The following is a 27,967-nucleotide window of genomic DNA, read 5'->3' as shown; positions in this document are numbered from 1 at the left end:
AGGCACAGACCCAGGAGGACCTGAGGGAGGAGCCCTGGTGGCCACCAGTGTGTCCCTTTAAGGGAGAGGCTCATCCCTGGCAACTGTGCTCTGATGGGGCCCTGGGAGCCCCCAGGGAGAGGGAGGAGTAAAACTGGGGGTACTGGGGCTTGAAAGACTGGCCAGAGGGCATTTCAAGAGCACCAAACAAAGCCAGGCCTGAAGACAGGGGGCCTGAGACCATCTCCTGGAAGGATCCTGCTCAGGAAGGAAGGCTCTGACTCTTTGGAGCTGGGCATTTGATTGAGGCTTGGAGGTCAGTGGCTTTCATATTTGGTTTGGACACTGTGGCTCCTGCCCTGGATGTTTCACTTACTTTTACCAAGAACCCTTTGAGGTGAGTACCCTTATAGGAATTTCTAGACGTCAGTACTGACCCCAGAGAGATGAAGTTGGCTTTCCAGGACCGCGGAGTGGTCAGGTTTCACATTCACTTCTGCTCCTCTAAAGCTCGTGGTTTTCCCTGCCCCCTTGGTGGAAGGCCAACTGTCAACATGTGCTAAGTGAATATTGGTGGGGTGTTGACTCTCTTTTTCCCTACATGGAGTGTGACTTTTTGAGGGTGACAGGCCCAGTCTGAGGGGCAGTCATGCTGTAGTGTGTATATAGTCAAACCAACAGCTCCTGGGGCTGCCTCTTCCCAGTGAGGTGACCTTGGGTAGGTCCCTCCCTTAGCCTGTTCCTCATTTATAAATGGGGTCCCCACTGCCAGCCTCTCCCGGGCTGTCAGGAAGATGTGGGGTGCAGGAGAGGAGATGTGCTAACAGAGGCTTTGCAAAGAACAGTCGGGGCTGGTTTGCTGGTTCTAATTCCCTCTGGGTTCAGGGGCAGTGGGAGGCTGGGGAGACTGGATGTTGGCTTTTTTTTCTCCCCGGCTTCAAAATGTCTGCAGGGCTTACATTGTTTTCACAATAAACAAGTCCATGGAATTCAAACAGGTGGAAGGACGCATGCTCAGAGGTGTTTGTGGAGGGAGTGGGAACTGTTGCTGGGTTGGCACAGGCCCCCTTGGGACAGAAGCCAGTGGGGACAGGGATGACAGGGCCCCACCTGGAGGTGGGGGCAGGACCGGCACCCCCCCCCACCACCACCAGGGGTTAGTGATCTCTGTGGATCAGAGCCCAGCCCCAGGACTGAGAACTTGGGTGATTCACTCCTCACCTCTGGAGCCACAGGTGGGGAGAGGAGTCCAGCCAGGAGGGGTTGTAGAGATTGTCTGATCCTAAGTCTTATTTATTTATGATAGTCACAGAGAGAGAGAGAGGCAGAGACACAGGCAGAGGGAGAAGCAGGCTCCATGCACTGGGAGCCCAACGTGGGATTCGATCCCGGGTCTCCAGGATCGCGCCCTGGGCCAAAGGCAGGCGCCAAACCGCTGCGCCACCCAGGGATCCCTGATCCTTAGTCTTCATTCTGTAGATGCAGAAGCTGAGGCCCAGGGACACCTGGGTGGCTCAGTGGTTGAGCATCTGCCTTTGGCGTAGGTAGTGATCCCGGGGTCGTGGGATGGAGTCCCACATCCGGCTCCCTGCAGGGAGTCTGCTTCTCCCTCTGCCTGTGTCTCTGCCTCTTTCTGTATCTCTCATGAATAAATAAAATCTTAAAAAAAAAAAAAAAAAAAAAAAGGAGCTGAGGCCCAAAGAAGAGGAGGCTTTGATCAGGGTTCTATGAGTCAGAGGCTCAATTCAGGTAGGTCTGCATGCAAGTCCAGGGTTTCTTGTGACCCACCCAACATGCTTTCCATGTTGGCTCCACGGGAGATGCTGGCACTGGGCCAGGTCCTGTGTTGGATGCTGGGCACTCAGGTGATCACAACCAGGCCCTGCCCTGGATGGTGCCCCAGTTGGTGGGAGTGTGCCAGGAAGCACCCACAGGAGGAAGGGTGTACTGTGGTGTGGGAAGAAGTCAGGAAGGGCTTGTAGAGGAAATGCTGGAGCAGGGCCTTCAGCTCTGAGGACTCGTCCAGCAAACAGTAACAGGAGCTAGAGGTAGAAATGGCTTGCAGTGATAGGGGCCCTCACTCGCAGCAGGGTATAGGGTTGGAGACATCCAGGGACAAGCTTAAGAAGGACTTTGATAGGGGTGCCTGGGTGGCTCAGCTGGTTAAACATCGACTCTTCATTTGGCTCAAGTCATGATCTTAGGGTTGTGAGATCCAGCCCCGCGTGCCTGGAGCTCTGTGCTGGGCATGGAGCCTGCTTGAGATTTTCTTCTTCCTCTCCCTCCATCCCACTGTCTCTCTCTCCAAAAAAAAAGGGGGGGAGGATAAGGGAGTGGCACCTGGGTGGCTCAGTCCATTGAGCGTCGGCCTTCTTTTTTTATTTTTATTTTTATTTATGATAGTCACACACACACACAGAGAGGGGCAGAGACATAGGCAGAGGGAGAAGCAGGCTCCATGCACCAGGAGCTGGACGTGGGATTCGATCCCGGGTCTCCAAGATCGCGCCCTGGGCCAAAGGCAGGCGCCAAACCGCTGCGCCACCCAGGGATCCCAGAAAGTCTGCCTTCTGCTTGGGTCATGATCCCGGGGTCCTGGGATGAGTCCCCAGTCAGGCTCCCTACTCAGTGGGGAGCTTGCCTCTCCCTCTCCCACTGCCCCTCTCCCTACTTATGCTCTGTCAAGTACCTAAAATCTTTAAAAAACTTTTTTTATAAGAAAGGGAGGGCTTTGATAAGTGTGAGAGCAACTGGACTGTTGCCCTGTGGCTATGGGGGGCCACGGAAGGGTGGAGGTGTGGGTGGGGGGAGCAAGCCCTGCTCCTGGGACCTTGGGTAGGAGACAAGTGAAGGTTGGTGGTTGTCTGGCCGCGCGTGCGTGCACAGCGCCACCTGGTGTCCGCCTCTCTCCCTGCGGCACCACCCTGCCGGGCTGCCTCCAGCGGAGGGAATTGGAGCAGAGATCTCTGCGGGGGACTCTGAGCTCCCAGGAACCCTTCAGACCAGGACCAGTCCCACAACCCCTGCCCCCTACCAAAGCTGCCAGGCTCCGTGGTCAACGGCTCACATTCAGTGATGTGCCAGGTCCCTCTTGAGTTCTTTACTGCCCTCTCAGGCCAGAGCCCCCATGAGCTTGAGGAGACATGGGCCTCATGGTCCAGCCTGCCAGCCTGGGAGGGCCTCCTCCTCCTCCAACCACCATCCCACTCCAGAGCAGATCCGGCCTCCACGCACACATCTGTGATGAGCGGCCTATTCCTACCTCATGGTTCCTTCAAGCTTTGGGGAACTTTGCTGGAATGTTCTCAGAGCTTCTTCTATCCAATACCACCAGGCACCATCGTTCCCTCTTCAGTGGTTCTCCTTCCATCTTTCTGGGCATTACAGATCTTCACTACAGGCTGAGAGAACAAAGGCAGGTACCACACAGCATGTCTAGCATCTGTGTCTTCAAATCCACAGAAACATTGCAGAGATGTGCACAAAATCCAGTATCTCTTAGGACGATGGAATTTCAGATGACTTTTTCCTCTCATCTTTGGACTTTCATTGATTGCTTACATTTTCTAAATATATATAATATTGTAACCAAAAAAAAATCGGTTTGGAAAAAACAAATTAAGATATTTAAGCAGGAAAAAAAAAAGATATTTAAGCAGGGATGCCTGGGTGGCTCAGTGGTTTGGGCCTGCCTTTGGCCCAGGGTGTGTTCCTGGGGTCCCAGGATCAAGTACGGATCGGGCTCCCTGCAGGGAGCCTGCTTCTCCCTCTGCCTGTGTCTCTGCCTCTCTCGCTTCCTCTGTGTCACGAGAGAGGCAGAGACACAGGCAGAGGGAGAAGCAGGCTCCCTGCAGGGAGCCCGATGTGGGACTCAATCCCGGGTGTCCCGGATCCTGGGCTGAAGGCAGCACTAAACCGCTAAGCCACCTGGGCTGCCCAAACCCAGGCACTCTTAAGGACTCCTGCTTCTGAACATGCCAGCTTTGAGGGGGAAAATGTCAGCCAAAGCCACCTACCCTCTGTGTCCTCTGGAGAGACAGCACTGTATTCTTCAGCTAGCATGCTGGAAAGACACCACCTCAACAGTGAGGTCTCACGGGTGTGGTGGTGAGAACATGGTCTAGATTCAAGGGCTCAGCCATTTGCCACCTGGACAACTTTTTTTCTCTGCATCTGTCTTCCCCATCTGTAACATGAGACCAATATCTACATCTCAAGCCCATTGCATGTGACAGCACCTAGCATGGGCTCACCCCGTGGAAGGTGCTCAAAGTAGGTCAAGTGAATCTACAGACACCTGCAGTCACGCTGCTGTCTGGTTGTACCAGGGGACACTCAGCTGCCTACCCCCCACCCCACACGTGTTTAAGGAGCTCATGGTAACAAGGTGGGGAGAGAGCCTTGGAGCCATGAACCCAGCCTATAGCCAAATTGAAAGCAGAAGTAAACACTTCTTGGTGTGGCCAGAGTCCTCTGGGGGAAGATCTCAGAAGTTGGGGCCAGCAGATGCAGCTCTGAGTCTTACTTTACCACCAGCCACAAGATGACATTGGGCAAGTAATATTCTCTCTGGGCCTTTTCCCTATTTTTGTAACCCAATGGTGAAAGTCATACGTTCATCCCTGTTATTGTCTTCTTAACCATAAGGCTTACAACCAAGCAAAGGCAGCATATCCAGATTCAGCAAAGTTAAGCTCAGAGGGAGACAGAAGCCTGGCTATGTTGGACGCATACCCAGACCTTCAAGCACGACGCAAATGCAGCAGGCAGAATGAGTTTATTGCATTAGAAAAAACACCAAAGAAAACCAGCAAACACCTCCGTACTAGACACAGTTATTAGTTTGACTTCAAGGGTAAAAAGGAAATCTCAAAGGTATAGCTTTATTTTGGGGAGGGGGGTGATGGTCTCATCCCTCCACCTTCTCTGTCCCTTTAAACCAATGGACCTCCCTGAAGGTGTCCAGTGTAGGATATGATTACACACATGGCTCATTTCTCACTCTGCTTGCCTCACACACCTGTGTGGAGCTAGCTGGTCACAATGAGCATGCTTCTGGGGTTCTGGGATTGACCAAGAAGTATGAGGATGGGGTTGGGGGTCGTAGCTTCATCCCAGGCTTCCAAAATGAGTGCTGGGGGCTTGGGTGGGGAGAGTGAGCTTGCCTTCCTGGAGGCACTCTGAGTAGACAGCTGGATGGCCCCTCCAACTCTCCCCACAATCCTTAGGGCACAGGCATTGGCACAAATGGCTGCTGGGCATGGAGTGGGGGGGCTTTCAATGTACCAAGTGACTTAGTTTCTTAGGGTAGCCAGTTTGGCTAACTTCTCCTGGGTCTGGAGTGACTACTATTAGGAATGCAGCCAGTTGAGCCTGGGTATGGGGAAGAAGGGGGAAGCAGCCTGTGATGCCCAGTGCCCTCTGGAGAGAGCTGAGTTCTGAGGAGAGAGGCCTGGAGCAGGAGCCTGGAAAAGAGGCCTGGGCAAGGCAAGCTGGAGAAGGACAGAAATTGGGTGGGAGGCAGGGAGAAGGCTGCCCAACAAGAGAAACCAATGAGCTGCCCTCCAAGAGAAACCTAGCCTGAAACCCATCCTCCTTGAGCCCAATTCTGCACATGGGTCTACATTAAAGAGTCCCTGCTGGTTTCTGGTCTCCAAAATGTCACTTGACATCACAGCTGGTTACCGTGGAGGTGCCCCTGGTCAGGTCACAGGCAAACACTAAGGCAGAAAACCATCTTTTCCTCCAGCCAAGACCCCAATGGTGCCAACTGCTATGACTAATGGCAGAGACAGGAGGAGATGAGGCCAGAGATGAGCAGCAGCTTTTTGAAGAGCAAAGGCACCTGCTACAGGCCAGACCCCAGAAAAGAGAACATAATTCAAGTCTGAGAAGTGGCAGGAGCTGTGGCAAGGAGGGGCGCACAGATGCCAGGGCTGGGATTCAGACACCTGGCAGTTCTAAGCCCCTTCCCCAACACTCACTCCCCTAAAAACTAACTTAAGGGAGGCATGTGAAGAAAAGGAATCTGAAAGCCTCTCCAGATAAGAAATCTCCAGACTGTCCCTCCCTATAAGCTCCTGGCAGCAACTCATGAGGAAAATGGCCAGTAAGGCTCTCAACAGTGAATCCTTGAAGTCAGAATGACAATGGAAATAACACGTGCCTTCAAAACACATTGAGGATAATGTAAAAAAAAAAAAAAAATCTATCGAAAATAACTTGAAATTTTCTTGCCACCTTGATTCTGCATTATTATTCTTTCTATGTCAGGGATATTTTTCTAGAGCAGGGAGTCCTTTCCCCTTGGTCCCTAGCCAAATATTGCATATTGGTTGGGGGGTGGGGTGGGAGGTACAGTGACTGCAAATAACCTACATTATTACTTGTAGACATGAAGCTTGGGTCTCTGCCGTTCCAGCCCAAACCTTCAGTAACTATCAGGTGAGCTATGCTGAGGAAGAGCAGCCTGTAGGCAGCAAGGCAGGTGCTCCAAAATTGATGTCAGAGGATTGGCAATCAGTAGGTGGAAGGAAGAATGGCTTTATCCTGTATTCTCTGGCCTGACACTTGCTGTCATTCTCCCTTGATCCTGAGGCTTCTGGTTGCTCCAGCCCTGGCCCCGTGGCCTTGTTTGGGGTAGGGAGGGAAGGTGAGAGAGGTTGCAGCTACAGAGTTCACTTAGGTTGGTTAGTCATCCTGAAACTGGTCCCAGGTGCACCACCAAATCCTTTGGTTCATTTAAAAACCAGACAGTAACTGCTTCCGGGATGTCGCAACTGCCACTTCACAGAGGTCGTTAAAACTCACCTGGGTCCCACAGGTGGTGACAACCTGGGTAGAGCATGGGCATTCTCTGCAAAGAGGTGCTAGGTTGGGGCTCCCCCAAACTGTGCCTCTTGCCTTCTGCTTAAACAAACCCCCTCCCTTTCTCCAGTGTGGAGGACGCTCAGGAAGCAGCGTCAAAAGTGAACTCACAGACAAGACAGCCTTAATAAATTAGTATAATACTATTAGAAGGGATGGCATTTTGTTCTGTATCTTAGCAGCATTGTCCTACATGCAGCCTGATGATCTCCTTCCCTGGGAAATTTAAAAAGCCGTCCCCTGGTTGTTAGCTCTGATGTAAAATTATAAAATAGAAATCTGGTAGGGTTTGTTTTGTTTAAAAAGGAAAAGCCCCTGATGAGGCAGGGTGGTCCCATGCAGTCCTGTTAACTCTGGCCATTGGGTCGGCCTACAGGGCTCCCTCCATGAGGCTGGATCTGGATGGGGTCCAGGAAGGGCCGCAGAGCCTGTCCGAAGGGCCTGTGGAGAAGAGAGACCCAGGGCTGGGGTGGGCTGGGTGCAGACAGTCACAACTGTGCCCACAGGGGTGGTGGTGCCACACCAGGAAGGACACCATAGCCTCATTCAGTTTTCTCACCTACCCCGCACACGACGGTCATTGAGGGGCTCTCAAGACAGCCTGCTCTGTCCTTTTACCCCTGGGGCCCCCTCCTCGGTAGATGCTGCCAGATTCTGGTTAGCCATGGCTTAAACAGGCTAGCAATGCACAGGGAACTAGAGCTTTCTGGCCTTTCAGTACTTGAATCTTTAATTTTCACAGTATAAGATAAAAATAAGTTTTGAGGAAGGAAGCTGAGGCAAATTAATGAGGATATGAAAATGGTATCTTCTAGCGAGTGCAGGGGATATTTGGGAAATCAACAATTGCAGGTTGCCAGAAGCCGTTAATGCCACTTTCTAAAGCCCCCTCTCCCCCGTTTGTGCTCAGAGTAGCTTAGCTGGAAAGAACACTGTAAATACTGGAGTCTTAGAGACTTTCCAGAATTCCAGAACCTTAAATCAGGGTGCCCACAACACATCTCAGTTACTGGCTTTCTTTTTTTTTTTCAGTGGATATTGCCATTTTTGGAAATCCTGTCTAGGTTCAAAGGCAATGAAGCATTCTCAAGCATAAACAGATGAAACCAGGATACATTCAGACAAGTCCTGGAACTCCACCCATCAAACAATAACAACCAGAACATTCTTCAACTACTTCTATTTGTTTAGGGCACCATAACCTAGATCCTTTAGCGAGGCTGTGGTGTTCAACACGCCCACCAGGAAACAGGCAGGCAAGGCCAGGGCCAGGAGCTAGGGCTCTCCCCACCAGCTGGACATGGCAGTCCCATTTCCTCTGCAAGTTTTTCGCAAGTGGGGTTCCTACCCACATGTGATAAACAGCTCACCTGCCAAGCCTGCTAAACCTGCCAGGATCTTTGTTGGACAGGGCCCCAGTTGAGGAGAAACCGAGTCAGAGTTAGCAGACGGATATGGTCCTGGAGTGGGTAGGGGCTGCCTGAACATAATCAACAGCAAAGGAAGGGAAGGGTATGACGGGCTTGGGTGCGTGTGTCCTTTTAGGCGACACTGCCTGGATGATGCCCCACAAAGCTCAGACTACATCAGGGTAGGAGGGGCTACAGCATGTTCCTGAAGAAAACATCAACTGAGGGCTGACTGTGCACTACAAGATATGAAGGCCAGTAGGAAGTTGTCTTTGAGGACATGAAAGGGCCCATGGTGCAGGGGAAGAAAGACCAACAAAGGACATTTACGGAATAAACCACCCTAAAAAATCTCTGATCTATCCTCTGCTTGTCTATTTGCATTTTAGGGAACCTGGGTGGCTCAGTCAGTTAAGTGTCTGCCTTCGGCTCAGGTTATGATCCTGAAGCCTGGGATGGAGCCCCATATTGGGCTCCCTCCTCAGCAGGGAGCCTGCTTCTCCGTCTCCCTCTGCCCCTGTTCTCTCTCTCTAATAAAGAAAGAAAATCTTTAAAAAAAAAAAAAAAAGTGGCATTTTATGCAACTGTTTCTGGGGAGCAGTGGCTTGCTTCATGAACAAGGTGAAAGGCAGATGCCAGGATTCTGTACCAATGCTGGAGCCAGTGACAAGTGGGTTTCTAAGTTCTGTGGTTGCACTGAGGCTGGGGTAGAGCTGGCCTAAGTCCAAGGATGGTGAAGGCCACACAGGCAAGCACCAATGACTGGAGGGAAGGGTGGGCCCTCTATGTTGGCTGGTGCCATCCTGACAGGGCCCACTTGTAGTGGGAGGACTCTGAAGAGAGCAGGGAAGGGCAGAGGTGGGTCAGCCAAGTGATACTGACCATGATCAGGGATCCGAGGGGCAGGGTCAGAGGCTGAGGCCACTTACGTGGATAGAATTTCAGAGGGAAGGTCAGTGATGTAAGAAGGGATCTTGCGCCCAGTCAGGAACTGTGCCACTTCGTTGGTGAAGGTGTTACAGTTGTTTTCAAAGATGTTGTAGGCCTCTCTCCTATACATTGTGGAAAAGGTATGGGGAACAGGTCAGAGGGGCAGTGAACCATATGTGGGATAAGTCAAACCCAGTAATGGCGTGGTGAGCACAGCTGAGTACGAGGGCTAGCATTTTCCTTCTCTCTTACACTCCAAAAGGACTGCTGGATTTGCCGCTCTGGACCGTAAGACACCGATTTTGTAAGGGAAGGATGGAATCAAAATATATGGCTCCTTTGCAGTCTCAGGGAAATCTTTACATTCACAGAAGCAGAGCTCGAGGGTTAGAGTTGAACACTACTACGACTGTCTAAAGCTTCTCAAAAGAAGAGAAAACCCGCTCAAGTTCACATATCACCCCAACCCCTCCGCAAACCCCGTTTTTGATTTTTCAGGACAAGACATGTGCCCAGTATGGGTTTAGAGCAGCAGCTGCTGATTTTGAGCAGGAGGAATAAAGAGCCCTTCCTTCCCTCAGAGTTTCGGCAGAAGCTATGCTGGGACGGACTATCTGCCTTGGAACGATGCTGAGCTCTTTCCGTGGCAGGGCTGCCTTTTCTCCATATCTATTCAACAAATACTGGGCCAGACCTTGTGCTGAGTGCTCTAGGGGATGTGACCTGGTGGCTGCCCTCTGGGGCCAATCATCTAGTTGGGGGACAGACACGACTAACCACCACCCATGTCTCCACTCACCGGAACAGAGACTCCCCCAGGGAGGACAGGTACTCCTGAAAGAGTTCTTCTGTGACTTCTGTGCTCCCCACATCAACCACAGAGTCTGGGGGCCCAAGCAATGTCCCTCCCTAAAAGAGCCAACCCAAAGAAAGTCATTAAGTCACCATCTTCACTGAATTTTTTCATGTGGCTTCCCATGGAAGACCACAAACGCTCTGCTCCAACGTTTATCTTTCAGAGCACCCAGGGCAGATGAGAGAGCTAGTTGCTATTTGTATCAAGGCTACAATGGCTTAGAGCTTCCTGTTAACTCTCCATTGCCACATGCTGGCAACATGGCTAAAAAAGCTGGGCTACTTGTTTCTGGTGGGGCCCTCGGAAGCTGAGTCTCTGGCTGGTCAGACCCCTGAAGCTGTCTACTCATCCGGTTGATAAAAAACATAGAAATCCAGAACCTGAAGTCTCCCTTTGTCCGCAATGTGGCTGATCCCAAGGGCACAACAAGATAACCAGAAATGGTTAGTGCTCGACAGGCCAGCTTTCTATGCCTGTATTTAAGTGGATGCAGCCAGTTTTTCCTTGTGACACACTTGATGTTCCTTCTAAGACTGGGAAAATGTGAAGGACTCCGAGAAATATGGCAGGCTGGCAAATACTTCCATAATTCAGTTCTATTTTGATCTGTGAGTCTAATCTAACAATGGTGATAGGGTTCCCCAGGCAAGGACTTAATGGCCCATGAAAGGCCTATAGAAACCCTCGAGTTAACAGACTGCCATAGCAGATCAAAGGAGAGACTGAGGCCAAGGGGGAACCAGCCAAGGGTGAAGCAACAGATCACTGGGGAGGACAGAGCTGGGAATGAGCTGGGGGATAAGGGAGAGCACTCCTTGAGCAGAGCTCCCTGAAAAGATCAATCATTCATGCAATAATTATTGAGCACCTACTGTGTGCCTAACATTGTTCTAGGCACTGGGGAAAGCATGGTGAGCAGATATTAATTAGAATTAAGAGGGATCCCTGGGTGGCGCAGCAGTTTGGCGCCTGCCTTTGGCCTAGGGCGCGATCCTGGAGACCCGGGATCGAATCCCACATCAGGCTCCCGGTGCATGGAGCCTGCTTCTCCCTCTGCCTATGTCTCTGCCTCTCTCTCTCTCTGTATGACTATCATAAATAAATAATAAAAAAAAAATTAAAAAAAAAAAGAATTAAGATAGTCCAAGAATAGTGGGCTCAGAATTACAAGAGACTGAAAGGTCACTAGTCGACCCCCTATTATTCACCCACAACAAACATGCATTGAGACTATGTGCTAGGCCTTACGCTAGACACTGGGGTATGATATGGACAAAATAGATGAGATCCTTGCCCTTGTGAAGCTTATAGTCTAGCGGGGATGGCAGACAAAAAAATCCCATAAACCAATGCATAATTATGAGTTGCAATGAGGGTCTTGCTGGAAAAGTTCAGAATGCCATCAGTACGTATGACAGGGGACCTTTCTGGTCTGAGGGGTCTGGGAAGACTTGCCTGAGAAATTGACACTGAGCTCAATCTGAAGGATGGAGAGGCAGAACCAGGTCAAGGATCAGGGAGGTGGACTGAAGTGAGAGGGTAGGTTTCAATGTCCACGGAATGTTCTAGGAAGGAGAAGGGGGTGGGAGTGGGGTAAGGCAAAACCTGAAAAGAGGTCAGTCAGAGAGGGAGACCAAGACCAGATCAGATGGGGCCCGGGGGCCAGGCTGAGCTTGCTGGGTTTTATTCCAAGAGCAGTGGGGAAGAGTTCTGACTGAAGCAGGGGAATGCCATGGGCAGTTTTTCATTTTGAAAAAGATCACTTCGGGGGCAGCCCGGGTGGCTTAGCAGTTTAGCACAGCCTTTGGCCCAGGACGTGATCCTGGAGACCTGGGATCGAGTCCCACGTCAGGCTCCCTGCATGAAGCCTGCTTCTCCCTCTGCCTGTGTCTCTGCCTCTATCTCTCTGTATCTCTCATGAATAAATAAATAAAATCTTAAAAAAATTTAAAAAAAAAAGAAAAAGATCACGTCGCCTCCCTGTGCAGAGTTCTGACTAAGGAGGAATGATGTATTGCTGTGGTCCACTTGAGATGTGAGAGTGGCATGGATGGAAATATGGGAAGAGATAGAGAAAGACTGATTTAAGGTGCATTTACAAGGCAGAATTGACTGGGCTTCATGAAGGATTTACCAAAAAAGGTAGGGAACCAGTGAGAGGAAGAAACCAAGAATGACTTTCCATTTATGAGTATCAAAATGAGTGCATGGCTTGGTCTCTGGTTGAGCACCTCCTGTGAAAACTCTGATAGCTCAGAGACCAATTTTTTGGAAAGGTGCATGGACTTTAAGAGACAGAGTCTTGACTTTTAGCACTGGTCCACTTACTGGCCCTATAACTTGAGGCAACTCACTTTACCTCTCAGAACCCTCCTCCTTTGGCTGAACATTGGCTGAGTTCATTCTATGAGCTAGGCTTGGAGCTGGGGATAGGGCAGAGAGCAAGACAGTCTCAGCTCACAAGGAGCTTCCACATGGCTCCCTACAGAGACTCAGGAGCAGCTGATCTACTGTATCACAGACAGTGTGACCCAGAGGGACCCACAAATGCTGAGGGAACACAGAAGAGGCTCAGGAAGGGTGTTCTTGAGTTGAGTTTAAAATAGTTATGAGGAACTATGCCATAGGTTGACATCCACTGGGCTAGAAGCCAGACATACAGAGTGGTAGCAAAGTTCCTGGTCTATGGGAACCCCAGGAACCTTGGGGAAGGGTGTGGGGGAAAGTCACTCACTGGGGGACAGCTGGAGATACCACCACTGCCGAAGTAGAACTCATCCTTGTGTACCACTATGGAGGTGTGCCTGCAATGCAGAGAAGAGATAGGAGAAGTCAGAACTCTTAAAACTGGTCTGAGAAAAAGCAAATACCACCTTGCAAAGAGAGTAATTTCTACCCAAAGATAGGGTTTACAAGGTCAATAACTTATATAACTAACCAGAGGCATAATATCATAGATTCAGTTTCTCAACTTTGGCACCATTAACATTTGGGGCTGGAGAATTCTTGGCTGGGGGGCTGTCCTGTGTATTCTAGGCAGTTTAGCAGGATCGTGCCCCCCTACATCCCCGTACCCACCTCTTCAGTTGTGACAACCAGACACTACTGAATGTCCCTGGGGGCAGAACTGTCCTCCTTGAGCTTTAGATCATGTCACCAGAGGGGAGGCCCTAGAATCACTCTGATACTGACAAACCTATAGTAGAATAAAGCTCTGTAGACCCCAGTAAACACTAAGAAGGACCTCAGCAGACTGGTTCCTTGTACTTGAAGTACTTGCCTTTTTTATTTCCTTGTTTTATGTTCTTGCATTATAATTTTATCCTAACCTCCAAAGATATTTGCACTGCTTTTGATTATTGCTGTATATCTGTATAACTGTGGTGATAGAAAATTGAGTTTATAGTCTGTACCAAGTCCCTCTTCTATGTTCTTGTCTTTCAGAATAATTTTTTTTATATATATATATATAGTGAAGAGGTTTTTTTTTTTTTAATTTTTGGATGGGATATTAGCAAATATCTGTATTATACACTAAGCTATTACAATGGTACTTAAAATAATGTAAATTTGAAGTCATTGTTATAAAGTAATAAAAGTGGAGATTACTTAAGTATTTAAATTATGAAAGAATAATGCAGACTGTTTATTGTTCCCAGGCTTTTAAAACTAACAGGAGCAGTCAACCTGGACCATGCTGAGGGCAAGACCAGATGATAAGCAAAAGTGCTCATATTACTTGGTTTGAGTCAAACAAAGCAAAGGATCATTCTGGTCATCCCAGATGTCAGCAGGCTCTAGGAGTCCAGAAGGAATACTGACCTATGGTTTCCTCATTAATGGAACTGAGAGCTCAGGCACCATCTTGTCTGACAGGGATGGATCCAGGACAGAGAGACCAAAGTAGATGTGTTTTAAGACAGTCATGTGGGACCCTTGAGACTTCTGTAGTTAGAAAGCTTGGTTAGGGGTGGGCATGACATCATTCTGCCTTTCTTTAGGGCAGGTTTTATCAACCTCAGCACTAGTGCCATTCTTTGTTATGAAGGGCTGTCCTGTGCATGGTTAGGATGTTTATAGCAGCATCTTTGGCCACCACCCACCCATCAAAAATATCTCTAGACACTGCCAAATGTCCCTGGGGTGGGAGGTCAGGGCACAAAACTCCTGGTTGAGAACCACTGCTTTAGAACTTGTAAGTTTTGGGCAGCCCCGGTGGCGCAGGGGTTTAGCACCGCCTGCAGCCCGGGGCGTGGTCCTGGAGACCCGGGATCGAGTCCCACGTCAGGCTCTCTGTGTGGTGCCTGCTTCTCCCTCTGCCTGTGTCTCTGCCTCTCTCTCTCTCATTCTCTCTCTCTCTGTCTCTATGGATAAATAAAATCTTTAAAAAAATTAAAAAAAAAAAGAACTTGTAAGTTTTATGATACAGAGAGCTGGGTTTCAAGCTGGAAGCCACAGTCTGGAACCTGAAGTGCACAGGTACAGGTTTGTTTCATAAACCAGCCAATCAACATAAGGAGTCCCACCCAACTTACCAGATGCCTTCCAGTTGTTTCCCTGTGGAGAAAAGAAGAGATTTAGCCACTTGGAACCAGAATAAATGGCTTCCCTGCATGAGTAAATTCAGAACATGGCTTAAACCCAGAGTAACCTGGAATGGGGGGACCTGGGAGGGGCACAGTTGGTTAAGCATCTGACTCTTGGTTTCAGCTCAGGTCATGATCTCAGGGTCATGGGATTGAGCTCTTCGCTCAGCTTGGAGTCTGCTTAACATTCTCTCTCCCTTTGCCCTTCCCCCTGTTTGGACTTTCCCTGAAATAATCTTAAAAAAAAAAAAAAGAGTAACTCATCATAAACCTCTTGGGGCACTTTCTAGGAATGCAATTCTCCTCCAAGAAGGTCCTTAGATCCTGATACAGGTATGTTGTGCTGTGTTAAGTAGGTTGAAAAGTGATCAGCATCCATCAGAATGCAACATTAAAAAAAACACTGGTATGGATGTACCCCTATTTTATGTCTGCTTTTCTTTTCCCTTCAGGGTCAATTTAACTTTGCCTTTTTAATTTGTCTCATATATACAGATAACAGTAGAACAATGGTATAAAAAAGCTATCATCAACTTCTTCATTGAGCATAGGTGAGATCCTTCAGGAAATGACAAAGCAAAACCTAACAAATGCCATCCACCTGAATAGTCAATGCAAATGTATTCTATATCTCCATATGGGTAGAAATGGTATTAGGTATGGAAATGAAAATAGGAAAATATGAAGAGATCACTGTCTTGCCTTTAAGAAGCCCAAAGTCAAATGGAAAGAGAGACATACATCGCTTCTTGGCCTTTGGGCTAAGATCAAGTGAAAGACACACATAGCTAAGTAAAATACAATGTTGATAGGCTCTAATCATAGAGTGGTAGAAAACTACACAGTGGTAATAATAAGATGCTAACTATGATAAAGATAAGGAACTACCTTTACAAGCTGCAATTCAACCAGGGAACAAGTACAGGCAGGAATGGACGTTTCTGCTAGAAGGAATAGTATGTGCGAACACACAGGTGGGATAAAGAAGGGTTAGAGAAAAGCGTACAGTGATGGTGATACTCTCGGAGGAAAAGCGGCCAGCAGGTGCCCTGGCAAAAACAGGGTCAGCTTGGACAGAAAGCTGCCCTAAACTCTGGGGGCCTTCTTGGTTGCTAGATGGTAGAGTGCCTTGATCAGAGCCACGTTTTTAAAAGACACCTATGTCTTTTAAAAGAGAACTGTAGGGATCCCTGGGTGGCTCAGCGGTTTCGCGCCTGCCTTTGGCCCAGGGTGCGATCCTAGAGTCCCGGGATCGAGTCCCGCGTCGGGCTCCCGGCATGGAGCCTGTTTCTCCCTCTGCCTGTGTCTCTGCCTCTCTCTCTCTCTCTCTATCATAAATAAATAAAAATAAATCTTAAAAAAAATAAAATAAAAGAGAACTGTAGGGGAGCCTGGATGGCTCAGTTAGTTAAGTGTCTGCCTTTGGGTTTAGGTCATGATTCCAGAGTCCCAGGATCGAGCCCTGCATTGGGCTCCCTGTTCAGCGAGGAGTCTGCTTCTCCCTCTGCCCCTCACCCTATTCTCATGCTCTCACTCTCTCACAATAAATAAAATCTTAAAAAAGAGAGAGAGAGAGAGAGGAGAGAGGGAACTGTAGGTGAAGAGGAACGGGAGGGCGGACGATAGAGACAGCAGAATGAGTGAGGTCTGTGCAGTAGTCAATGGGAGATACTATATGCCAGTGTTAAGGATGACGAGGAAGGGCAGTGAAAGATGCGAGAACGTTATCAGACATTACTCACTTGCCTTTGCTTATAACGTCATGTTAACAATTACTGATTGCTAAACGTTGCTTTCAGTATCTGCCTGGTGACTTTCTAAAGGATGAAATTCTAAGTACCACGTGAAAGAGAGGGGATATGCTTCCTTTGCATAAACCACTCTAGTTATTCTGTAATTTACCTAGGAAATAAATGGAATGAGTATCTTGCTCCTTTAAGAAAACTTTTTAAATGAGATAACATTTAACCTAATTCTTTTTTTGGAAGAGACAAAAGAGACCATGGCCCCTCCATGACGACCCACTGATGGCTGCTTACAGTGTCATCAGAGGCAGCTAAGAATATGACAAATTCAGACCCTCATTTCTCCTCTTGCTAGCAGCAGATCCTGGGCAAGTTTACTCAACCTCTCTGAACCTCAGTTTCTTCAATAGAGACTTGTGACCACAAACAATAATGTATATAAAGCATCACAGTGTGGGGGCAACCTGGCTGGCTCAGTCAGTAGAGCTTGAGACTCTTGATGTCAGGGTTGTGAGTTTGAGCCCCCACTGGGTATAAAGCTTACTTAAAAAATAAAAATAGGGCAGCCCCGGTGGCTCAGCAGTTTAGCGCCGCCTTCAGTCCCAAGCGTGATCCTGGAGTCCTGGGATCGAGTCCCATGTCGGGCTGCCTGCATGAAACCTGCTTCTCGCTGCCTGTGTCTCTGCCTCTCTCTTTCTGTGTCTCTCATGAATAAATAAAATCTTAAAAAAATAAATAAAAAATAAAGGGGCACCTGGGGGGCTCAGCCAGTTAAGTGTCCAACTTTTTTTTTTTTTTAAAGATTTTATTTATTTATTCATGAGAGACATAGAGAGGCAGAGACACAGGGAGAGGGAGAAGCAGGCTCCATGCAGGGAGCCTGACGTGGGACTTGATACTGGGTCTCCAGGATCATGCCCTGGGCTGAAGGTGGCACTAAACCCTGACCACCCAGGCTGCCCAAGTGTCCAACTCTTCGGCTCAGGTCATGATCTCAGGGTCTTGAGATCGAGCCCTGCAGTGGGCTCTGTGCTCAGTAGGGAGTCTGCTTAAGATTCTCTCTCCTTGGGGATCTCTGGGTGGCTCAGCAGTTTAGAGCCTGCCTCTGGCCCAGGACATGATCCTGGGGTCCAGGGATCGAGTCCCACATCGGGCTCCCTGCATGGAGCCTGCTTCTTCTCCCTCTGCCTGTGTCTCTGCCTCTCTCTCTCTCTGTGTCTCTCATGAATAAATAAATAAAATATTTTAAAAAAAAGATTCTCTCTCCCTCTACTCCTCTTCCCCTCTTCCAAAAGTAAGATAAAATAAAGCATCACAGTGTGTGGTACCCAGAAGTTTGATAAATGGAGACTATATTAGGTATAATGGCCTTGGGGAAAAGGGTATAAAGACCTCCAAAAGATAAATTTTACCTCAGGATTGGTGGTAAGATCTAAGAAGAGATTTCAGTACCTAGGGAATTAATATGAAATACTGTGTCTATTTTACATATAAATGTTTCAACTCTGTGTTTATGTTGCTAGGCTAAATGAAATAACAAGGAAAATAAAATGTGCTGAGTTCTGTCCTCCAGTTAGGAGACGGCTGTCCTTTTCACTAAAAGACTTGCTACTTTGACTGACAAGGTCACAAATGGACAGAGGGGTTCTGGACTGGGGTTTCTGGGGTAGCCCCCAAAAGACTATGGGGCAGGCTCTGCCCTCATCCAAAATGAGCGGAAATTCCACAGAAGTGGATAAGAAGAAACACACTGGATGCTGAAGGGGAATGGTAACCCATTTAGGACAAGCATCTTCAAATGTGGATAGAGCAGACTTACATCCTTTCTTAATCTGAACTCTCCTTCAGAGTTATCCTATTCTCACAACATCCTCGTGTAGTAGAGTAGGGCAAATGTTTATATTAACATCATTTTACAAACAGGTAAATAAAGATGCATGGTTGGTCCGGCATAGAAGCAAGAAAGAAAAACACAGTATGACAATGTATTTGTTGGAGCAGCTCAAGTAGAAACAGCCTGTTTGGGGGAGGAAAAGAACATGGGCCTCCATAGGGCCGACAGGGATTGGAAAGTAGAACTAAACTGATTTAAAAAATTTTTTTTGCCATACTGAGGTAGCAGTAGGTTGAGTAGGAGGTGGTGATTTGAGATTGAATTAGGTCACAAGGCCATTTGGGAACATGAATTAGGCTTAGCACACTACAGAAGCAGATTATTTTCCCACTAGGATTTCCTCAGCAGGCCAGAGAGTGGGTGGGTCAGATGCCTGCTTGTCTCCAAGCTTGTTGGCACATCTAATGCATTGATTTCAAGGCCTCTGAAGTATGTGCATGAAAACAAATGGAAGACATGGATATCAGTCCTGTTTTCATCATGAGTAACAAAGAATGTGGAGTGAGGTCTGCACTGGTCACCATTCCACTGACTATAAGAGTTAAGTTAGTATATTAAAAAAAAAAACCCAGGAGGGCAGCCTGGGTGGCGCAGTGGTTTGGCGCCGCCTGCAGCCCAGGGTGTGATCCTGGAGACCCTGGATCAAGTCCCACGTCGGGCTCTCTGCATGGAGCCTGCTTCTCCCTCTGCCTGTGTCTCTGCCTCTCTCTCTCTGTCTCTATGAATAAATAAATAAAATCTTTAAAAATAAATAAATAAAAATAAAAAAAATTAAAAAACCAGGAGGGCAGCCCCCGTGGCTCAGCGGTTTGGCACCACCTTCAGCCCAGGATGTGATCCTGGAGATCCGGGATCAAGTCCCGCATCAGGCTACCTGCATGGAGCCTGCTTCTCCCTCTGCCTGTGTCTCTGCCTCTCTTTCTGTCTCTTACGAAAGAAAGAAAGAAAAAAAAAAAGGCCAGGGATCCCTGGGTGGCTCAGCGGTTTAGAGCCTGTCTTCGGCTCAGGGCATGATCCTGGAGACCCAGGATCGAGTTCCATGTCAGGTTCCCTGCGTGGAGCCTGCTTCTCCCTTTGCCTGTGTCTCTGCGTCTCTCTCTCTCTGTGTCTCTCATGAATAAAAAAATAAAATCTTAAAAAAAAAAAAAGCCAAGGAGAAAAATTCACCATCCACCTCCTCATCAATTAACATGGACGGAGCACACAGACATCCACGCTGGCTGTAAGACATGCTCCAGATAAGCACCTGGAATACTGCCTGTGTTCAACAGATGTCTATTTGGTGATGGGCCAGCGGGGTCCTCTGCACAAGCAGCAGTCAAACATAACCCTAGTTCACCTCCCAAATTTCTCCAGTGATAGTGTTTTCATTTATTTTAATTCCAGTATAGTTAATATACAGTGTTATTGATAGTGTATTTATTTTTAAGATTTTATTTATTTATTCATGACACAGAGAGAGAGAGGCAGAGACACAGGCAGAGAGAGAAGCAGGCTCCATGCAGGGAGTCTGATGTGGGACTCGATCCTGGGACTCCAGGACCACCGCCTTGGCCAAAGGCATTAAACCGCTGAGTCATCCAGGGATCCCTTAAGATTTTATTTTTAAGTAATCTCTACACTGAACATGGGGTTTGAACTCACAACCCCGACATCAAGAGTCCCATGCTCCACCTACTGAGCCAGGCAGGCACTCCTTGATAGTGGTTTCAAATGGCAATGTTTGTTTTTATTAAAACATTTTTAAAGTTTATTTATTTTTATAATCTCTATACCCAATGTGGGGGCTCGAACTCAGAATCCTGAGAAAAAAATCCCATGCTCCCCTGACTGAGCCAGCCAGGCACTCCTAATTGGCAGTGTTTTAATCTTCTGATTGGCTCAGCATCTGCCAGATTACAAGCAATGTGAAGGGGTTAATGTTAACTTAAAAAAATCAGCTTGCTCTTCTCTGGGGCCACTGGATAAATATTGAATCTAGGTGGGAAAAAGGTAAAAGGAAACATTTGTATAACATAAGTGAGCCTCTGTGCCAACATTGTAAAGAATAAAAAAAAAAAAAGCCTAATTGGCAGGAGGGTTTTCCCTTCCTTCAGACAGAGAAAGGTTATCACAAAATCAAATGTAGTACATTGTGAAAAACTGAGAGGGTATTTTAATCTTCAAAAAAGGTACACTTCGGGTAGCCCCAGTGGCGCAGCGGTTTAGGGCCGCCTGCAGCCCAGGGTGTGATCCTGGAGACCCAGGATCGAGTCCCAAGTCGGGCTTTCTGCATGGAGCCTGCTTCTCCCTCTGCCTGTGTCTCTGCCTCTCTCTTCGCTCTCTCTGAATGAATAAATAAGTCTTTAAACAAACAAAAAAAAGGTACAAAAAAAAGGGACAAAAAAAAGGTACATTTAAAACTACTTGATATTCTTTTTTTTTTTTTTTTTTTTTTTTTTTTTACTACTTGATATTCTAATGCTGTAATTTCTTTGAGACACTACAGGATTCTTTCCCAGTATAAAAATAACTGACTTGTGAGTTCTTTTCCTCAGTACTGAGAGGGTTCCCTTTTGATCACTGCTTGATGTCATTAGGCCTTGTAGCAATGCTCTGAGGTAGGTCTGCAACTCTCCACCGTTCAGCCAGGCTGTATTTACTGAATACCAATCACTGTGCTAGACTGGATAAAATCTAGAGTTCTTGCTCCCAGTGGAGCTTCCAGTCCAGTTCTGGGGGTATGTACATTGATGAGAAAATAAGCAATTATAGGGGTGTCTGGGTGGCTCAGTTGGTTAAGCATCTAACTCTCGATTTCAGCTTAGGTCATGATCTCGGGAACATGACCTGGAGCTCTTACGTCCAGCTCTGTGCTGAGCATAGAGCCTGCTTAATATTCCTTCTCCCCTTCTCCCTCTGCCACTCCTGCCCTGCTTGCAGGTGTTCTCCCTTAAGAAAAGAAAAGAAATGAAAAGAAGAGAAAAGAAATTATAGACTAGAATGATGAATGCTATTAAATGAAGTACAGGATGTCATGAGCACATACTAGGGACACATGACCAAGATTTGTGGGGTAGGGGGTCAGGGAAGGTTTCCTGGAGGAAGTGACATGTTAGTTGAGACCTCGAGGATGAGCAGAAGTTAGCCAAGTCAAACAAAAGTATTCTGGGCAGAGGGCACAGCCTTTGAAAAGCCAAAAGTTGAAAAAGAGCTGAATGGGTTTTTCCATCCTGTTGAGGGGTACAGCCCTTTTCCACCAGGATTTTGCAAGAGCATTAAGCCCTCATGCCCTAAGGTTATCTATTGGCAGAATTGAGAAAACAGTTACTCAAATCATTTTCCCTAGAGCTTAATTCTCTTATGGAATCCAGTGGAGAAAGGCTCCTGCTGATTTTGTTGAGCATGTGGAGACAGGTGAGGGTGGAGAAAAAAGCAAAAGGATCACAAAGGGCCTTGTAAATGCATCAGTTTTCATTTTGCCAGAATGAAGTTTCAGGATTACTAAATTAATTCATTAGATAGATATAAAGTAGTTTACACAGTGAACAATAAAAATCTAAAACAAAATAGATGGCATTAAAAGTTTAAAAACTCCTTCAGATTCAAATAAATTCTATGTAATCTTCAAGTCTGAGTTCAAGTCTCAATTGTTCCTACAATTGATATTTATTGTGGGGCTTCTGGCTGGCTCAGTTAGTAGAACATGCAACTCAATCTCAGAGTCATGAGTTCAAGCCCCACATTGGGGGTAGAACTTTTTTTTTTTTTAAAGATTTTTATTTATTCATGAGAGGCACACAGAGAGAGGTAGAGACATAGGAAAAGGGAGGAGAAGCAGGCTCTATGGAGAGAGCCCAATGTGGGACTTGATCCTGGAACTCCGGGATCACACACACCCTGAGCCAAAGGCAGATGCTTAACTGCTGAGCCACCCAGGCATCCCTAGAACTTACTTAAAAAAAATATTGAGCCTGCTTCTCCCTCTGCATGTGTCTCTGCCTTTCTCTCTCGCTCTGTATCTCTCATGAGTAAATAAAACAAAATCTTAAAATATATATATATATATATATATATATATATATATATATATATATATATATATATTATTGACTACCTGTACTCTGACTGGCCACTGGGGACATACAGAGAAAGGAGACAGAGTCCCTGCCTTCCAAGCAGCTCAAGGTTCTTGAAGTCTCTGACACATCCAGCCCACCATGGCCTCCCTCTTCTTTCAAAATCTAAAATAACTGTTTTACCACTTGCTCATTCTGCCATCTTAGTTATAATCTCTTTTATGCTGTTCTCTAATGTTGCATGTGTACGGTTGTTATTTTTAGTCAAACTGGAGGACAGAGTTCATGGTTTGTTTGTTTTTAAAGATTTTTAATGTATTCATTTGAGAGACAGAGTGTGTGTGTAAGAGAGGGCATGAGCTGGGAGGAGGGTCAAAAGGAGAGGGAGAAGCAGACTCCGCATTGAGCACGGAACCCAACATGGGGCTCAAACCCAAGATGCCAGGATTATGACTTGAGCCGAAGGCAGATGCTTAACCAACTGAGCCACTCAGGTGCCCCTCAGAATTCATGTTTTTTATTTCATTACTATTTGTATTATAGAATTAAGCAACAAACTGAGTATAGAGTAAAATCTCAAATATTCATTAGATTGCATTCTGCCAAGAAATAAATATCTATGTTCTATATCCTATGTCTTTAAACCTGAGAACAATTTTGGTAGGCTTGTTTAAAAAAAAAAAAAAAGTAATCCTGCAGGGGCGGGGGTGGTGGGGAATGTAATTCTGGGATACATCGATGAACACAAAACTTTAGAAAACAATCAACAAGTATAAAGTAACTCTTACCACAATTTAAAAAAGAAAAAAACACCTCTGCATTTCTATTACTTTAGTACAGAAAAAGGTCACGAAACTTAGAGAACAGCCAAAATTATTAAAAGGAGGAACTTAAAGGACAATCATAATAACTAATTATCTTAGGCAAATGGTATATTATGAAAAAGAGGTGTAATCAGCTGTCTATTAGAACGCTAAGGATAAATCTGGGACCATTTGTATGGTGATTAAAGGACACTGGACCAGAAATACCTTCATGGAAAGCAATTCTAGGAGACTGACACTGGACAGCATAAAACCGTGAATCTACACTGTTTGGGGGAGAAGAGAATTATACTGGGCTTTTTCTAGTCCCGTCATGACTGTAATAGAGCTACATGGGGGCCTATTTTTTTCTTTTGTTAAAAGATTTTATTTATTTATTCATGAGAGAGAGAGAGAGAGAGAGGCAGAGACACAGGCAGAGGGAGAAGCAGGCTCCATGCAGGAAGCCCGACCTGGGACTCGATTCTGGGTCTTCAGGATCAGGACGTGGGCTGAAGGCGGTGCTAAACCGCTGAGCCACCTGGGCTGGGCTGCCCCACATGGGGTCTTAGAATGAGGAACTGTCATAACAAGAATAAGAAGATACAACTGATGAATCACCCTAGTTTGGGAAAATCAAGGCTCTAAGGAATGATCATAAATCTATGATTTATGGCACATACACATTGAACCCAGATCTTCTTCTCATCCAGATTTGAAACATTTGGCCAAAGATGCCTATACAAACTTGAAAAATTATAAAGGGACACCTTCTACAGCAGATGTGGCATAACAAAATGATTGACAACATGAGTTCTGGGAGTCAGGCTGCCTGTGTTTTTAACCCAGCCCTGCCACTTACCAGCTGTGTAAGCTGGGGCAAATTTCTTAACACCTTATGTCTCAGGTTCCTTAAATAACAGGACCTACCTGTTATTCCTAAAAATGGAATAACAGGACCTACCTCAGAAAATTGTGGTGAGGATTATAACACACATGAAGTACTCAGAAAAAAAGGGCCTGGCACATGGTAAATTCTCAATAAATGCTAGTTATTAATATGCTTCTGGAAGTTAGAGCAAAAATCAAGAATCGAATGGAGTTTTTAAAGGTTTGAATATATTTAGGAATGGGAAATCAATATAGGGCTACCCAGAACTGGGATATACCCAAAGACTGGTAATGTCTGGACAAGATGAACCAGTAAGGCGATGTCCATTTTCCACAAGTTTTCAACTCTAGAAAGTAGTGACTATTAGCTTTGACAATCCTTGCATTACTTTTGCAAAAGGCATAAAAAGCAATATGGGAAAAAAGGGATAGAGAAGAGAGAATTAGATTTGCAGGCAAGGTGATGTTCTCAGAAATGCCGTTGTGGTCAGATGTGCCAAATTGGTGAAGTTCCCATTTTTGGCTCAGGTGCTTTTAGGATTTTACATCTTTTTTTTAAAAAGAGGGAGGAGGGGGATCCCTGGGTGGTGCAGTGGTTTGGCGCCTGCCTTTGGCCCAGGGCGCGATCCTGGAGACCCGGGATCGAATCCCACATCGGGCTCCCGGTGCATGGAGCCTGCTTCTCCCTCTGGCTGTGTCTCTGCTTCTCTCTCTCTCTCTATGACTATCATAAATAAATAAAGAAAACAATATTTAAAAAAATAAAAATAAAATAAAATAAAATAAAAAGAGGGAGGAGGCAGGTCCAGCCACTCCACCTTCAGTTATGGCACTGTTCCCTTCACCCATGATATTCCACAAGGGTCTTCTTTCAGTTCCAGGATAAGGCCAGGCTCTATCCTACCTCAGGGCCTTGGTAGATTGATCCCCCTTATGCTTAGAACACTATAACTTCCTTACCACCCTCCTTGTGACACCTTCTTCATCCTTAAATTCCCAACTTAAGTCACACTGCTTCTGATACCCTTATTTAAAGTTAGGTTTCTCTTGTTACTTTTTATCTCAGCACCCTGATTGCTTCTTGCACAGCCTAGCACTTATCATGATTATTATTTGAAATAATTTAAATAATTCTTTTCTTTGCCTATTTTTAATATTTTCCCCAGGAACCAGCTCCATGATGGTAGTGAACATCTTCGCTCAATATATTGTCCTCAGTTAAGCTTAACACATGGACTAGCACATAGTAGGCACTCAAAAAAACAACCTGTTGATTGAATCATGAAGCAGTGAGCCCTAAGGGCAATTGTGGCTATGATCAAACTAACCAAATAATGGCTCCGTTCCAAGAAGTTTAGTTAGAACTTGACTGATGTAATCTGTGTAGTGTTAGTCACCTTCCACCGTGACTTTGTAAGTTTTACTTTCAGCTTTACCTTACTCATTTTAACAACTGGATGATCTAGGCCCAAACTTCTAGCCAACAATAGATTGGCTACATAACAATTATCTGAAGAGCTTATTAAAAATACAGATATTTTGGATCAAAACCCCAGGAGACTCTTATTTACTACTTGTGTGATGAGGCTCTGGAATCTGTATAATTAAAATGTTCTTATTTTGTTCTTTTATTTTTATTTTTTTTTATTTATGATAGTCACACAGAGAGAGAGAGAGAGAGAGGCAGAGACACAGGCAGAGGGAGAAGCAGGCTCCATGCACCGGGAGCCCGACGTGGGACTCGATCCCGGGTCTCCAGGATCGCGCCCTGGGCCAAAGGCAGGCGCCAAACCGCTGTGCCACCCAGGGATCCCAATGTTCTTATTTTGAATAGATAACATATGGGTAGTACACCATTCAAAAGGTACAAACGAGTTTATAGTGAGTCTCCCCTCTATTCCTGCCCTCTGGCATCAAGTTTTCCTTTCTGTGAGTTAGTTACCACTGTTTCAATTTCTTAAGTATTCTTCTAGATAATTATCTGCCTACATGAGCATGTATACATCCTTTGCTTCAAACACACCTTAATATTTAAAGAACTGCTCCAACTTTGTTTTCTCTATTTCCATCGAACAAAACTCGTTGAAAGTTATCTGTATTTTTTTTTTTGTTTTTTTTTTTGTTTTTAGTTATCTGTATTTTTAACAAGCATCCCAGGTGATTCTGATGTGAAGCCAATATGAGCAACCATTCACTTGGCCCAGGGTTAAGAGATTTAAGTTTAATCGACTATGATACATCAGAAACTCAAAAACACTGAAAAGGTGCCTTCCAAAGTAGCCTTGCTTACTCGACTTCTGCCCTCTTGTCTTACCGAGATGAACTAAAACATTCTCTACGGCGCCCATAAAAGCCAGGAAAAACTAGCCATTCAAACGGATGTTGCCAAAGCTGTTCACTTTTTCAATTCCCGGAATCTTTTCCTGCCCAATACCACCTGAAATAAATCACAAACTCGGCAATTTCTATGTTAGGTGAGACATTTTGGTACTTGGGTTATAATGAGGTTTGATGTGCAGTGAACGAGGGCCGGTTTTCTCTCCCGGCAGTTAAGTAGTTTCACGGAGCACCACCGATCTACTTCCTTTACTAATCCTTACTGACACAACAGTATCCGATCCTCCTCTCAAATTGCTTTCTAACCATCTGGGCAAAAGCAATGAACCTAGAGCCCGTGGGGAAGACCGCACTGTCAGGGCAGAAGTTGATGAATCCTGGAGTTCCTGCTCCAGCAGACCTGGCTTCACCTCCACCTGGGAGAGCGCCTGGGCCCCCGTGCGGCTCTGGCTTCCTATTCCCGCCCACCCCGGGGACTGCAAAAGAGTTTCCTTTTCGCACCGAGGGAAGGCTCTCCAAGGGCCACCCGGGGAGTCTCCTCCGCAGTGTCCCTTTCACCACGCGGGGCACCGCGCGGCAGGCAACCTCACCTCCCCTACGCTGCGCGGAGGAAGGCAGGGGAGCCTCGGGAATGCAGCGCCGGTTCACCCTACCGCGCGGAGTGGGCAGCGGAGGGCGTGACTCCTCCATCCCTTCCTCCTGGATTCAGAACGTGAAGTCGGTAAAGTGGGGCTCCAGGCGCCCGAGCCCCCGACCTCTCCCTTCTCCACTCGGGCTCTCCTCCATCCTCCGGGCCCCGCGTCTCTCCCGGAGCCGCGGTCCAGGCCTCCCTACCTCTGCCGGGCGTCCCGGCACCCTCTCGCCCGCCCCCAGCCCCCTCACCCAGCATGATGGGGCTGAGCCGCCGGGCCAGGCCCTTGGACAGGTCGTACACGTAGAGCTTCACCGGATAGAGATTCGGCGGCTCCATCGGGACCCGTGGCGGCGGCGGCCACGAAGTCCCTCAGGCACCCGGCAGCGGCTTGGACCTTCCCGTACCCGACGGGGGTGGGGAGCGGAGGGAGCGGGGGGGGGGGGGGACCGAGCCCAGGCCCGGCCTGAGGGGCGGGGGAGAGGCGGCCCTGCGCTGCACGCGCCCCCGCACCCGCCACCGGCAACGACTACTGTGAGGTGACAGAGCGGGGACGGGCAGGGTCCGCGCGGAAGAGAGGGCGGGGGCGGGGACGCACTCTTGCGCATGTGCCTACCGTCCCGGCGGGCGGCGAGGGGCGGGGTTTCGCGGGAGGGGGCGGGGCTTTCGCGGACGGGGTCGGGTTAGTAAGAGACCGTGGAGGAAAGCGAGCGGCGGGAGTGGGCGTGTCAGCTTGAGGAGGGTCGGGCGCACTGTGCGTGATGACGTAAAGAACGCTGATTGGGAGCGAGCGCTGGAGCCTGTGCGTGCGCGGCGCCCCGCCTCTGTCCAAATTGATCTCTTCCTTGTGCCTCAGGTAGGCAGGTTCGGGCTGTTTGGTGTGCCCCTTGCTTTCCGGTCGGGGCTGGCCTCCGCCTGCTTCGCTCACTGACTCTTGCGCGTCCCTCCAAGGCTCCTCGGGGGGCAGCGTCAGCACAAGGG

At 47.4% G+C, this 27,967-nt stretch overlaps 2 protein-coding genes across 6 annotated transcripts in view; one reads left to right on the top strand and one right to left on the bottom strand.

Moving 5' to 3' along the window:
• XRCC6 (X-ray repair cross complementing 6) overlaps positions 1–27,967 on the top strand; it is a 55,649-nt gene that overhangs the window by 3,897 nt on the left and 23,785 nt on the right. The window contains exon 1 of one of the 5 annotated variants that reach the window (XM_041755725.1): positions 173–376. The exons of 2 other annotated variants lie outside the window; for them this stretch is intronic. The gene's annotated coding sequence lies outside the window, so the exon portion shown is untranslated. 2 more of the 5 variants (XM_041755722.1, XM_041755723.1) reach the window with 2 other exon arrangements.
• On the bottom strand, positions 4,742–27,578 carry DESI1 (desumoylating isopeptidase 1). Its single transcript, XM_041755727.1, has 6 exons — positions 27,238–27,578; positions 14,577–14,598; positions 12,776–12,845; positions 9,985–10,094; positions 9,185–9,307; positions 4,742–7,287 (listed from the first exon to the last, which is right to left on the bottom strand). Exons 1-6 carry the CDS (start codon positions 27,323–27,325, stop codon positions 7,194–7,196), a joined length of 507 nt encoding a protein of 168 aa, XP_041611661.1. The 5' UTR covers positions 27,326–27,578; the 3' UTR covers positions 4,742–7,193.

This window comes from Vulpes lagopus, chromosome 5 (assembly GCF_018345385.1).
Source record: "Vulpes lagopus strain Blue_001 chromosome 5, ASM1834538v1, whole genome shotgun sequence".
In the NCBI taxonomy this organism is placed as follows: Eukaryota; Metazoa; Chordata; class Mammalia; order Carnivora; family Canidae; genus Vulpes; species Vulpes lagopus.
Note: the sequence above shows the minus strand (reverse complement) of the source record. Positions and strands in the feature narration are given on the sequence as shown.

Coding starts and splice junctions, on each gene's coding strand:
- DESI1 (XM_041755727.1), bottom strand. CDS start 27,325: ATGGAGCCGCCGAATCTCTATCCGGTGAAGCTCTACGTGTACGACCTG. Junction 14,599..27,237: donor GCTCAGCCCCATCATGCTGG/GTGAGGGGGCTG, acceptor TTTTCTCCACAG/GGAAACAACTGGAAGGCATC. Junction 12,846..14,576: donor AAACAACTGGAAGGCATCTG/GTAAGTTGGGTG, acceptor TCTGCATTGCAG/GCACACCTCCATAGTGGTAC.